The sequence below is a fragment of the Tachypleus tridentatus genome, chromosome 10, assembly GCF_004210375.1.
Source record: "Tachypleus tridentatus isolate NWPU-2018 chromosome 10, ASM421037v1, whole genome shotgun sequence".
Classification (NCBI taxonomy): Eukaryota; Metazoa; Arthropoda; class Merostomata; order Xiphosura; family Limulidae; genus Tachypleus; species Tachypleus tridentatus.
In genome coordinates, this window is record NC_134834.1 from 191,621,960 (window position 1) to 191,638,327 (window position 16,368).

At 30.0% G+C, this 16,368-nt stretch overlaps 1 protein-coding gene across 1 annotated transcript in view; it reads left to right on the forward strand.

Moving 5' to 3' along the window:
- The window catches only part of LOC143227846 (uncharacterized), a 78,349-nt gene that overhangs the window by 57,102 nt on the left and 4,879 nt on the right, over positions 1-16,368 (forward strand). The window contains exons 17-18 of the mRNA XM_076459167.1: positions 14,782-14,970; positions 15,262-15,567. Of these exons, the coding sequence (XP_076315282.1) occupies positions 14,782-14,970; positions 15,262-15,567 (495 nt within the window). The remainder of the gene's footprint in view (positions 1-14,781; positions 14,971-15,261; positions 15,568-16,368) is intronic.

The window sequence follows — 16,368 nt, forward strand, 5'->3', positions numbered from 1 at the left end:
TAAACAGCAGAACACAGAATATTTCTTGTTTCATCCTCTTCATATCTGTTATTTGTATCAACAGCATAACACAGAATATTTCTTGTTTCTTCCTCCCACATACCTAATATAACTGTTATTTGTATAAACAGCAGAATACAGAATATTTCATGTTTCTTCTTCCCACATATCTGATATAACTGTCATTTGTATAATCATCAAACAAAGAATATTTCTTGTTTCTTCTTCTCACACATCTAACTATTATTTCCGTAAACAGCAGAACACACAATATTTCTTGTTTCTTTTTCCCAGATATCTGTTATTTGTATAAACAGTAAAACACAGAATATTTCTTGTTTCTTCCTCCCACATATCTGATATAACTGTTATTTGTATAAACAGCAGAACACAGAATATTTCTTGTTTCATCCTCTTCATATTTGTTATTTGTAAAAACAGCAGAACACAGAATATTTCTTGTTTTTCGTCCCACATATCTGATATAACTGTCATTTGTATAATCATCAAACAAAGAATATTTCTTGTTTCTTCCTCCCACAAACCTGATATAACTGTTATTTGTATAAAAAGTAAAACACAGAATATTTCTTGTTTCTTCTTCCCACACATCTAACTATTATTTCCGTAAACAGTAGAACACAGAATATTTCTTGTTTCGTCCTCCCACATATCTGATATAACTGTTATTTGTATGAACAGAAGACCACAGAATATTTCTTATTTGTTCCTCCCACATATCTGAAAAAACTGTTATTTGTATAAATACCAGAACACAGAATATTTCTTATTTCATCCTCCCACATATCTGTTATTTGTATAAACAGCAGGACACAGAATAATTCTTGTTTCTTCCACATATCTGATCTAACTGTTATTTGTATAAACAGCAGAACAAAGAATATTTCTTGTTTCATCCTCCCACATATCTGTTATTTATATAAACAGCAGAATAAAGAAAATTTTTTGTTTCTTCCTCCCACATACCTGATATAACTGTTATTTGTATAAACAGCAGAACACAGAATATTTCTTGTTTCTTCCTCCCACATATCTGAAATAATTGTTATTTGTAAAAACAGCAGGACACAGAATATTTCTTGTTTCTTCTTCCCACATATCTGATATAACTGTCATTTGTATAATAATCAAACAAAGAATATTTCTTGTTTCTTCCTCTCACATATCTGATATAACTGTTATTTGTATAAAAAGTAAAACACAGAATATTTCTTGTTTCTTCTTCCCATACATCTAACTATTATTTCCGTAAACAGTAGAACACACAATATTTCTTGTTTCTTCCTCCCACATATTTGTTATTTGTATAAACATTAAAACACAGAATATTTTTAGATTCTTCCTCCCACATATCTGATATAAATGTTATTTGTATAAACACCAGAACACGAATATTTCTTGTTTCGTCCTCCCACATATCTGTTATTTGGATAAACAGCAGAACACAGAATATTTCTTATTTCTTCCTCCCACATATCTGATATAACTGTTATTTGTATAAACAGCAGAACAGACAATATTTCTTGTTTCTTTTTCGCAGATATCTGTTATTTGTATAAACAGTAAAACACAGAATATTTCTTGTTTCTTCCTCCCACATATCTGATATAAATGTTGTTGGTATAAACAGTTGAACACAGAATATTTCTTGTTTCTTCATCCCACATATCTGATATCACTATTATTTGTATAAACAGTAAGAAAATGAATATTTCTTCTTTCTTTCTCCCATATATCTGTTATTTGTATAAACAATAAGAGACAAGATATTTCTTGATTCTTCCTCCCATATATCAGATATAAATGTTATTTGTATAAACAGAAGACCACAGAATATTTCTTGTTTGTTCCTCCCACATATGTGAAAAAACTGTTATTAGTATAAACAGTAAAACACAGAATATTTCTTGTTTCTTCCTCCCACATATCTATTATTTCTATAAACAGCGTAACACAGAATATTTCTTGTTTCTTCCTCCCACATATCTGATATAACTGTTATTTGTATAAACACCAGAACATAGAATATTTCTTGTTTCTTCCTACCACATATCTGATATAACTGTTATTTGTATAAACAGCAGGAAACAGAATATTTCTTGTTTCTTCCACATATCTGATATAACTGTTATTTGTATAAACACCAGAACACGAATATTTCTTGTTTCGTCCTCCCACATATCTGTTATTTGGATAAACAGCAGAACACAGAATATTTCTTATTTCTTCCTCCCACATATCTGATATAACTGTTATTTGTATAAACAGCAGAACAGACAATATTTCTTGTTTCTTTTTCGCAGATATCTGTTATTTGTATAAACAGTAAAACACAGAATATTTCTTGTTTCTTCCTCCCACATATCTGATATAAATGTTGTTGGTATAAACAGTTGAACACAGAATATTTCTTGTTTCTTCATCCCACATATCTGATATCACTATTATTTGTATAAACAGTAAGAAAATGAATATTTCTTGTTTCTTCCTCCCATATATCTGTTATTTGTATAAACAATAAGAGACAAGATATTTCTTGATTCTTCCTCCCATATATCAGATATAAATGTTATTTGTATAAACAGAAGACCACAGAATATTTCTTGTTTGTTCCTCCCACATATGTGAAAAAACTGTTATTAGTATAAACAGTAAAACACAGAATATTTCTTGTTTCTTCCTCCCACATATCTAACTATTATTTCTATAAACAGCGTAACACAGAATATTTCTTGTTTCTTCCACATATCTGATATAACTGTTATTTGTATAAACACCAGAACACGAATATTTCTTGTTTCGTCCTCCCACATATCTGTTATTTGGATAAACAGCAGAACACAGAATATTTCTTATTTCTTCCTCCCACATATCTGATATAACTGTTATTTGTATAAACAGCAGAACAGACAATATTTCTTGTTTATTTTTCGCAGATATCTGTTATTTGTATAAACAGTAAAACACAGAATATTTCTTGTTTCTTCCTCCCACATATCTGATATAAATGTTGTTGGTATAAACAGTTGAACACAGAATATTTCTTGTTTCTTCATCCCACATATCTAATATCACTATTATTTGTATAAACAGTAAGAAAATGAATATTTCTTGTTTCTTTCTCCCATATATCTGTTATTTGTATAAACAATAAGAGACAAGATATTTCTTGATTCTTCCTCCCATATATCAGATATAAATGTTATTTGTATAAACAGAAGACCACAGAATATTTCTTGTTTGTTCCTCCCACATATGTGAAAAAACTGTTATTAGTATAAACAGTAAAACACAGAATATTTCTTGTTTCTTCCTCCCACATATCTAACTATTATTTCTATAAACAGCGTAACACAGAATATTTCTTGTTTCTTCCTCCCACATATCTGATATAACTGTTATTTGTATAAACACCAGAACATAGAATATTTCTTGTTTCTTCCTACCACATATCTGATATAACTGTTATTTGTATAAACAGCAGGAAACAGAATATTTCTTGTTTCTTCCACATATCTGATATAACTGTTATTTGTATAAACAGCAGAATATAGAATATTTCTTGTTTCATCCTCCCACATACCTGAAATAACTGTTATTTGTATAAACAGCAAAACACAGAATATTTCTTGTTTCTTCCTCCCACATACCTGATATAACTGTTATTTGTATAAACAGCAGAAGACAGAATATTTCTTGTTTCTTCTTCCCACATATCTGATATAACTGGCATTTGTATAATCATCAAACAAAGAATATTTCTTGTTTCTTCCTCCCACATATCTCTTATTTGTATAAACATAAAAACACAGAATATTTTTAGATTCTTCCTCCCACATATCTGATATAAATGTTATTTGTATAAACACCAGAACACCAATATTTCTTGTTTCGTCCTCCCACATATCTGTTATTTGTATAAACAGTAGAACACAGAATATTTCTTGTTTCTTCCTCCCACATATCTGATATAACTGTTATTTGTATGAATAGCAGAACACACAATATTTCTTGTTTCTTTTTCCCAGATATCTGTTATTTGTATAAACAGTAAAACACAGAATATTTCTTGTTTCTTCCTCCCACATATCTGATATAAATGTTATTTGTATAAACAGTTGAACACAGAATATTTCTTGTTTCTTCCTCCCACATATCTGATATAAATGGTATTTGTATAAACAGTAAAACACAGAATATTTCTTGTTTCTTCCTCCCACATACCTGATATAAATGTTATTTGTATAAACAGTAAAACACAGGATATTTCTTGTTTCTTCCTCCCACATATCTCACTATTATTTCTATAAACAGCGTAACACAAAATATTTCTTGTTTCTTCCTCCCACATAATAAAACACAGAATATTTCTTGTTTCTTCCTCCCACATATCTGTTATTTGTATAAACAGCAGGACACAGAATATTTCTTGTTTCTTCCTCCCACATATCTGATATCACTGTTATTTGTATAAAAAGTAAAACACAGAATATTTCTTGTTTCTTCTTCCCACACATCTAACTATTATTTCCGTAAACAGTAGAACACAGAATATTTCTTGTTTCTTGCTCCCACATATCTGTTATTTGTATAAACATAAAAACAGAATATTTTTAGATTCTTCCTCCCACATATCTGATATAAATGTTATTTGTATAAACACCAGAACACCAATATTTCTTGTTTCGTCCTCCCACATATCTGTTATTTGTATAAACAGTAGAACACAGAATATTTCTTGTTTCTTCCTCCCACATATCTGATATAACTGTTATTTGTATGAATAGCAGAACACACAATATTTCTTGTTTCTTTTTCCCAGATATCTGTTATTTGTATAAACAGTAAAACACACAATATTTCTTGTTTCTTCCTCCCACATATCTGATATAAATGTTATTTGTATAAACAGTTGAACACCGAATATTTCTTGTTTCTTCCTCCCACATATCTGATATAAATGTTATTTGTATAAACAGTAAAACACAGAATATTTCTTGTTTTTTCCTCCCACATACCTGATATAACTGTTATTTGTATAAACAGTAAAACACAGAATATTTCTTGTTTCTTCCTCCCACATACCTGATATAAATGTTATTTGTATAAACAGTAAAACACAGGATATTTCTTGTTTCTTCCTCCCACATAGTAAAACACAGAATATTTCTTGTTTCTTCCTCCCACATAGTAAAACACAGAATATTTCTTGTTTCTTCCTCCCACATATCTGATATAAATGTTATTTGTATAAACAGTAAAACACAGAATATTTCTTGTTTCTTCCTCCCACATACCTGATATAACTGTTATTTGTATAAACAGTAAAACACAGATTATTTCTTGTTTCTTCCTCCCACATATCTGTTATTTGTATAAACATAAAAACATAGAATATTTTTAGATTCTTCCTCCCACATATCTGATATAAATGTTATTTGTATAAACACCAGAACACCAATATTTCTTGTTTCGTCCTCCCACATATCTGTTATTTGTATAAAGAGTAGAACACAGAATATTTCTTGTTTCTTCCTCCCACATATCTGATATAACTGTGATTTGTATGAATAGCAGAACACACAATATTTCTTGTTTCTTTTCCCAGATACCTGTTGTTTGTATAAACAGTAAAACACAGAATATTTCTTGTTTCTTCCTCCCACATATCTGATAGAAATGTTATTTGTATAAACAGTTGAACACAGAATATTTCTTGTTTCTTCCTCCCACATATCTGATATAACTGTTATTTGTATAAACAGTAAAACATAGAATATTTATTGTTTCTTCCTCCCATATACCTGATATAACTGTTATTTGTATAAACAGTAAAACACAGGATATTTCTTGTTTCTTCCTCCCACATATCTCACTATTATTTCTATAAACAGCGTAACACAGAATATTTCTTGTTTCTTCCTCCCACATATCTGTTATTTGTATAAACAGCAGGACACAGAATATTTCTTGTTTCTTTCTCCCACATATCTGATATAACTCTTATTTGTATAAACAGTTGAACACAGAATATTTCTTGTTTCTTCCTCCCACATATCTGATATCACTGTTATTTGTATAAAAAGTAAAACACAGGATATTTCTTGTTTCTTCCTCCCACATATCTCACTATTATTTCTATAAACAGCGTAACACAGAATATTTCTTGTTTCTTCCTCCCACATATCTGATATAAATGTTATTTGTATAAACAGTAAAACACAGAATATTTCTTGTGTCTTCCTCCCACATACCTGATATAACTGTTATTTGTATAAACAGTAGAACACAGAATATTTCTTGTTTCTTCCTCCCACATACCTGATATAAATGTTATTTGTATAAACAGTAAAACACAGGATATTTTTTGTTTCTTCCTCCCACATATCTCACTATTATTTCTATAAACAGCGTAACACAGAATATTTTTTGTTTCTTCCTCCCACATAGTAAAACACAGAATATTTCTTGTTTATTCCTCCCACATATCTGTTATTTGTATAAACAGCAGGACACAGAATATTTCTTGTTTCTTTCTCCCACATATCTGATATAACTCTTATTTGTATAAACAGTTGAACACAGAATATTTCTTGTTTCTTCCTCCCACATATCTGATATCACTGTTATTTGTATAAAAAGTAAAACACAGAATATTTCTTATTTCTTCTTCCCACACATCTAACTATTATTTCCGTAAACAGTAGAACACAGAATATTTTTTAGATTCTTCCTCCCACATATCTGATATAAATGTTATTTGTATAAACACCAGAACACGAATATTTCTTGTTTCGTCCTCCCACATATCTGTTATTTGTATAAACAGTAGAACACAGAATATTTCTTGTTTCTTCCTCCCACATATCTGATATAACTGTTATTTGTATAAACACCAGAACACAGAATATTTCTTGTTTCATCCTCCCACATATCTGTTATTTGTATAAACAGCAGAACACAGAATATTTCTTGTTTCTTCCTCCCACATATCTGATATAACTGTTATTTGTATAAACAGCAGGACACAGAATATTTCTTGTTTCTTCCACATATCTGATATAACTGTTATTTGTATAAACAGCAGAACACAGAATATTTCTTGTTTCATCCTCCCACATACCTGATATAACTGTTATTTGTATAAACAGCAGAATATAGAATATTTCTTGTTTCTTCCTCCCACATATCTGAAAAAACTGTTATTAGTATAAACAGTAAAACACAGAATATTTCTTGTTTCTTCCTCCCACATATCTAACTATTATTTCTAAAAACAGCGTAACACAGAATATTTCTTGTTTCTTCCTCCCACATATTTGATATAACTGTTATTTGTATAAACAGCAGGAAACAGAATATTTCTTGTTTCTTACACATATCTGATATAACTGTTATTTGTATAAACAGCAAAATATAGAATATTTCTTGTTTCATCCTCCCACATACCTGAAATAACTGTTATTTGTATAAACAGCAAAACACAGAATATTTCTTGTTTCTTCCTCCCACATACCTGATATAACTGTTATTTGTATAAACAGCAGAAGACAGAATATTTCTTGTTTCTTCCTCCCACATATCTGATATAACTGTTATTTGTATAAACAGCAGAACACACAATATTTCTTGTTTCTTCTTTCCACACATCTAACTATTATTTCCGTAAACAGTAGAACACAGATTATTTCTTGTTTCTTCCTCCCACATATCTGTTATTTGTATAAACATAAAAACATAGAATATTTTTAGATTCTTCCTCCCACATATCTGATATAAATGTTATTTGTATAAACACCAGAACACCAATATTTCTTGTTTCGTCCTCCCACATATCTGTTATTTGTATAAAGAGTAGAACACAGAATATTTCTTGTTTCTTCCTCCCACATATCTGATATAACTGTGATTTGTATGAATAGCAGAACACACAATATTTCTTGTTTCTTTTCCCAGATACCTGTTATTTGTATAAACAGTAAAACACAGAATATTTCTTGTTTCTTCCTCCCACATATCTGATAGAAATGTTATTTGTATAAACAGTTGAACACAGAATATTTCTTGTTTCTTCCTCCCACATATCTGATATCACTGTTATTTGTATAAACAGTAAAACATAGAATATTTATTGTTTCTTCCTCCCATATACCTGATATAACTGTTATTTGTATAAACAGTAAAACACAGGATATTTCTTGTTTCTTCCTCCCACATATCTCACTATTATTTCTATAAACAGCGTAACACAGAATATTTCTTGTTTCTTCCTCCCACATAGTAAAACACAGAATATTTCTTGTTTCTTCCTCCCACATATCTGTTATTTGTATAAACAGCAGGACACAGAATATTTCTTGTTTCTTTCTCCCACATATCTGATATAACTCTTATTTGTATAAACAGTTGAACACAGAATATTTCTTGTTTCTTCCTCCCACATATCTGATATCACTGTTATTTGTATAAAAAGTAAAACACAGGATATTTCTTGTTTCTTCCTCCCACATATCTCACTATTATTTCTATAAACAGCGTAACACAGAATATTTCTTGTTTCTTCCTCCCACATAGTAAAACACAGAATATTTCTTGTTTCTTCCTCCCACATATCTGATATAAATGTTATTTGTATAAACAGTAAAACACAGAATATTTCTTGTGTCTTCCTCCCACATACCTGATATAACTGTTATTTGTATAAACAGTAGAACACAGAATATTTCTTGTTTCTTCCTCCCACATACCTGATATAAATGTTATTTGTATAAACAGTAAAACACAGGATATTTCTTGTTTCTTCCTCCCACATATCTCACTATTATTTCTATAAACAGCGTAACACAGAATATTTTTTGTTTCTTCCTCCCACATAGTAAAACACAGAATATTTCTTGTTTATTCCTCCCACATATCTGTTATTTGTATAAACAGCAGGACACAGAATATTTCTTGTTTCTTTCTCCCACATATCTGATATAACTCTTATTTGTATAAACAGTTGAACACAGAATATTTCTTGTTTCTTCCTCCCACATATCTGATATCACTGTTATTTGTATAAAAAGTAAAACACAGAATATTTCTTGTTTCTTCTTCCCACACATCTAACTATTATTTCCGTAAACAGTAGAACACAGAATATTTTTGATTCTTCCTCCCACATATCTGATATAAATGTTATTTGTATAAACACCAGAACACGAATATTTCTTGTTTCGTCCTCCCACATATCTGTTATTTGTATAAACAGTAGAACACAGAATATTTCTTGTTTCTTCTTCCCACACATCTAACTATTATTTCCGTAAACAGTAGAACACAGAATATTTTTAGATTCTTCCTCCCACATATCTGATATAAATGTTATTTGTATAAACACCAGAACACAGAATATTTCTTGTTTCGTCCTCCCACATATCTGTTATTTGTATAAACAGCAGAACACAGAACATTTCTTGTTTCTTCCTCCCACATACCTGATATAACTGTTATTTGTATAAACAGCAGAAGACAGAATATTTCTTGTTTCTTCCTCCCACATATCTGATATAACTGTTATTTGTATAAACAGCAGAACACACAATATTTCTTGTTTCTTCCTCTCACATATCTGATATAACTGTTATTTGTATAAAAAGTAAAACACAGAATATTTCTTGTTTCATCCTCCCACATACCTGAAATAACTGTTATTTGTATAAACAGCAAAACACAGAATATTTCTTGTTTCTTCCTCCCACATACCTGATATAACTGTTATTTGTATAAACAGCAGAAGACAGAATATTTCTTGTTTCTTCCTCCCACATATCTGATATAACTGTTATTTGTATAAACAGCAGAACACAGAACATTTCTTGTTTCTTCCTCCCACATATCTGATATAACTGTTATTTGTATCAACAGCAGGACACAGAATATTTCTTGTTTCTTCCACATATCTGATATAACTGTTATTTGTATAAACAGCAGAACACAGAATATTTCTTGTTTCATCCTCCCACATACCTGATATAACTGTTATTTGTATAAACAGCAGAATATAGAATATTTCTTGTTTCTTCCTCCCACATATCTGAAAAAACTGTTATTAGTATAAACAGTAAAACACAGAATATTTCTTGTTTCTTCCTCCCACATATCTAACTATTATTTCTATAAACAGCGTAACACAGAATATTTCTTGTTTCTTCCTCCCACATATTTGATATAACTGTTATTTGTATAAACAGTAGAACACAGATTATTTCTTGTTTCTTCCTCCCACATATCTGTTATTTGTATAAACACCAGAACACCAATATTTCTTGTTTCGTCCTCCCACATATCTGTTATTTGTATAGAGTAGAACACAGAATATTTCTTGTTTCTTCCTCCCACATATCTGATATAACTGTGATTTGTATGAATAGCAGAACACACAATATTTCTTGTTTCTTTTCCCAGATACCTGTTATTTGTATAAACAGTAAAACACAGAATATTTCTTGTTTCTTCCTCCCACATATCTGATAGAAATGTTATTTGTATAAACAGTTGAACACAGAATATTTCTTGTTTCTTCCTCCCACATATCTGATATCACTGTTATTTGTATAAACAGTAAAACATAGAATATTTATTGTTTCTTCCTCCCATATACCTGATATAACTGTTATTTGTATAAACAGTAAAACACAGGATATTTCTTGTTTCTTCCTCCCACATATCTCACTATTATTTCTATAAACAGCGTAACACAGAATATTTCTTGTTTTTTCCTCCCACATAGTAAAACACAGAATATTTCTTGTTTCTTCCTCCCACATATCTGTTATTTGTATAAACAGCAGGACACAGAATATTTCTTGTTTCTTCCTCCCAAATATCTGATATCACTGTTATTTGTGTAAAAAGTAAAACACAGGATATTTCTTGTTTCTTCCTCCCACATATCTCACTATTATTTCTATAAACAGCGTAACACAGAATATTTCTTGTTTCTTCCTCCCACATAGTAAAACACAGAATATTTCTTGTTTCTTCCTCCCACATATCTGATATAAATGTTATTTGTATAAACAGTAAAACACAGAATATTTCTTGTGTCTTCCTCCCACATACCTGATATAACTGTTATTTGTATAAACAGTAGAACACAGAATATTTCTTGTTTCTTCCTCCCACATACCTGATATAAATGTTATTTGTATAAACAGTAAAACACAGGATATTTCTTGTTTCTTCCTCCCACATATCTCACTATTATTTCTATAAACAGCGTAACACAGAATATTTCTTGTTTCTTCCTCCCACATAGTAAAACACAGAATATTTCTTGTTTATTCCTCCCACATATCTGTTATTTGTATAAACAGCAGGACACAGAATATTTCTTGTTTCTTTCTCCCACATATCTGATATAACTCTTATTTGTATAAACAGTTGAACACAGAATATTTCTTGTTTCTTCCTCCCACATATCTGATATCACTGTTATTTGTATAAAAAGTAAAACACAGAATATTTCTTGTTTCTTCTTCCCACACATCTAACTATTATTTCCGTAAACAGTAGAACACAGAATATTTTTAGATTCTTCCTCCCACATATCTGATATAAATGTTATTTGTATAAACACCAGAACACGAATATTTCTTGTTTCGTCCTCCCACATATCTGTTATTTGTATAAACAGTAGAACACAGAATATTTCTTGTTTCTTCCTCCCACATATCTGATATAACTGTTATTTGTATAAACACCAGAACACAGAATATTTCTTGTTTCATCCTCCCACATATCTGTTATTTGTATAAACAGCAGAACACAGAACATTTCTTGTTTCTTCCTCCCACATATCTGATATAACTGTTATTTGTATCAACAGCAGGACACAGAATATTTCTTGTTTCTTCCACATATCTGATATAACTGTTATTTGTATAAACAGCAGAACACAGAATATTTCTTGTTTCATCCTCCCACATACCTGATATAACTGTTATTTGTATAAACAGCAGAATATAAAATATTTCTGGTTTCTTCCTCCCACATATCTGAAAAAACTGTTATTAGTATAAACAGTAAAACACAGAATATTTCTTGTTTCTTCCTCCCACATATCTAACTATTATTTCTATAAACAGCGTAACACAGAATATTTCTTGTTTCTTCCTCCCACATATTTGATATAACTGTTATTTGTATAAACAGCAGGAAACAGAATATTTCTTGTTTCTTCCACATATCTGATATAACTGTTATTTGTATAAACAGCAAAATATAGAATATTTCTTGTTTCATCCTCCCACATACCTGAAATAACTGTTATTTGTATAAACAGCAAAACACAGAATATTTCTTGTTTCTTCCTCCCACATACCTGATATAACTGTTATTTGTATAAACAGCAGAAGACAGAATATTTCTTGTTTTTTCCTCCCACATATCTAACTATTATTTCTATAAACAGCGTAACACAGAATATTTCTTGTTTCTTCCTCCCACATATTTGATATAACTGTTATTTGTATAAACAGCAGGAAACAGAATATTTCTTGTTTCTTCCACATATCTGATATAACTGTTATTTGTATAAACAGCAAAATATAGAATATTTCTTGTTTCATCCTCTCACATATCTGATATAACTGTTATTTGTATAAAAAGTAAAACACAGAATATTTCTTGTTTCTTCTTCCCACACACCTAACTATTATTTCCGTAAACAGTAGAACACAGAATATTTCTTGTTTCTTCCTCCCACATATCTGATATAAATGTTATTTGTATAAACACCAGAACACCAATATTTCTTGTTTCGTCCTCCCACATATCTGTTATTTGTATAAACAGTAGAACACAGAATATTTCTTGTTTCTTCCTCCCACATATCTGATATAACTGTTATTTGTATGAATAGCAGAACACACAATATTTCTTGTTTCTTTTTCCCACATATCTGATATAAATGTTATTTGTATAAACAGTTGAACATAGAATATTTCTTGTTTCTTCCTCCCACATATCTGTTATAAATGTTATTTGTATAAACAGTAAAACACAGAATATTTCTTGTTTCTTCCTCCCACATACCTGATATAAATGTTATTTGTATAAACAGTAAAACACAGGATATTTCTTGTTTCTTCCTCCCACATATCTCACTATTATTTCTATAAACAGCGTAACACAGAATATTTCTTGTTTCTTCCTCCCACATAGTAAAACACAAAATATTTCTTGTTTCTTCCTCCCACATATCTGTTATTTGTATAAACAGCAGGACACAGAATATTTCTTGTTTCTTTCTCCCACATATCTGATATAACTCTTATTTGTATAAACAGTTGAACACAGAATATTTCTTGTTTCTTCCTCCCACATATCTGATATCACTGTTATTTGTATAAAAAGTAAAACACAGAATATTTCTTGTTTCTTCTTCCCACACATCTAACTATTATTTCCGTAAACAGTAGAACACAGAATATTTCTTGTTTCTTGATCCCACATATCTGTTATTTGTATAAACATAAAAACACAGAATATTTTTAGATTCTTCCTCCCACATATCTGATATAAATGTTATTTGTATAAACACCAGAACACGAATATTTCTTGTTTCGTCCTCCCACATAACTCTTATTTGTATAGACAGCAAAACACAGAATATTTCATGTTTCTTCCTCCCACATACCTGATATAAATGTTATTTGCATAAACAGCAAAACAGAATATTTCATGTTTCTTCCTCCCACATATCTGATATAACTGTTATTTCTATAAACATCAGAACACAGAATATGTCTTATTTCTTTCTTCCACATATTTGATATAACTGTTATTTGTATAAACACCAGAACACAGAATATTTCTTTTTTCTTCCTCCCATATATCAGTTATTTGTATGAACAGCAGAACACAGAATATTTCTTGTTTCTTCCTCCCACATATCTGATATAACTTTTATTTCTATAAACAGCACAACACAGAATATTCCTTGTTTCCTGCTCCCACACATCTGATATACCTGTCAATTGTATAAACACAAAAACACAGAATATTTCTTGTTTCTTCCTTCCACATATCTGATATTTGTATAAACTGCAGAACACAGGATATTTCTTGTTTCTTCCTCCCACATATCTGATATAACTGTTATTTCTATAAACAGCATAACACAGAATATTTATTGTTTTTTCCTCCCACATATCTGTTAGTTGTATAAACAGTAAAGCACAGAATATTACTTGTTTCCTCCTCCCACACATCTGATATACCTGTTAATTGTATAAACACAAGAACACATATTTCTTGTTTCTTCCTTCCAGATATCTGATATTTGTATGAACAGCAGAACACAGAATATTTCTTGTTTCTTCCTCATACATATCTCTTATTTGTATAAACAGCAGAACACAGAATATTTCTTGTTTCTTCCTGCCACATATATGATATAACTGTTATTTGTATAAACAGCAGAACACAGAATATTTTTGTTTCTCTCTCTTTCACATATCTGATATAACTGTTATTTGTATAAACAGTAAAACACAGAATATTTGGTTTTTCCAATCACATGTGTTATTTGTATAAACAGTAAAACACAGAATATTTATTTTTTCCTCCTACTTATGTAACTATTATTTGTATAAACAGTAGAACACAGAATATTTCTTGTTTCTTCCTGTGACATATATTGTAATTTGTCTTTGTTTATTTAAACAGGAAAAGATACAGAGTGTATATTTTGTAAGTTTTATACCTGTTTAGGCTATTTCAAAAGAAAACAAGTGCGAAGCACAAAAACAAAAAGTAAAGAAAAATTCATCTACTGGTTCCAAGATACATCTTAAACAGGCAAGTTCTTCCACAACCTTATGCAGTGATAACAAAGACGAACTGTCTCTTTCTTGTTACAAGCCAAAGGAAGACAGTTCTTTACATTTTGGCAAATCTGAGGTAATATGCTTATCTTAAATACTCTAATATTTTATTATTTATATTTGAAGTGTTGATCTTTATGAAAACTGTACGATTACAAAATATGAATTTCCATTTAGTTTTAGGTATCTTAAACCTGTTTCTCCTAAATTTACCATTTTGCTCCTTAGGTGAAGGAACCTAATTTGATGTCAAATTAAGTTACAGGAATAATCTGAAGAAATACATTATTAGGACCATTAAGAAAATATACACACGTACAGTCTTAATATAGTTTTCACATTAATACCTAACTTTTGTTAAGTATAGCCAAAGAAAACAAAGACACCAAATAGAGTAATCAGAAAAGATCCACCATGGCTGGAACGTGTCTGTCTGAGTTCAGAAGTAGTGTACCGCTATCAGCTGCCAGAGAAACAGATGGAAGATGTGCTGAAGAAGGATCTGAAGGCTCTTTTAGATTTGCAACAACCAGATTTAGTTACCCATCAGTTGGCTCAGCTTCATTCACAGTTTGAACAAGAACAGACAATAGATGATGCTGATGACAGAAAAGTGAAAAGCCCTTATAGCAGTAATTTGAGCTTTTCTGTTCTTGAAGAAGACCTTGATGAGGTATGTATAAATAAACTGAATACATCAATACAAAATAATGCAAATTGCTTGTAAGACTTCTAATTTACATCTCTAATATTTTTACTTCTGTAATGCATGAAAAGAACGCTTTCTTTGTTCAGTTATTTCTAATTTTCCTCTTGTATTTTTTATGCCATCTGTTATATAATTCATGGTGTGCATGTGAGTGATAACAGCATTTTCTCTCTTTGTAATAAGTTTTAATTATAGTTTGTTTAATCATTTTCAAGAAATTTATCCAACATTTCACATTTCTCTTTTCACATACTTCTTAGCATAAATCAAAAGTTCCACTTTGAGTGCATTTGTCGATTCTGTATCATTTTATTATAAGTTCCAGATTTTACAGTAAGAAAACTTTGATGCAATAATTTTGTTGATCATAGCCAGAGAGAACAAAGAACCCAAACTTGGTAATCAGAAAAGATCCACCATGTACACAAATTTTAAAACTATTGTATTTGACAAGGATCATACTAGTCACACCTATTCCAGAAGCAAATATTCCTTACTGTAAAAGCTTCAATTTGTAATAAAATAGTAAGTTGAAAATGTACTTCATTAAAAATTTAACTTAAAAAGATGTTCAATAACCTACAGTGATCCACAGTTTAAAAGTAGGCTTAAATTATTTTATACAACTACATAATTTATTTTACCATGCTTTAAGATTCATTATAAATGGCAGGATTTGTATGAAAAAATGTGCCATCTGGATCACAAAATCCTTATTATAATATATACTTGTACATATATTTTATAGAATTGGCAAATAAATTG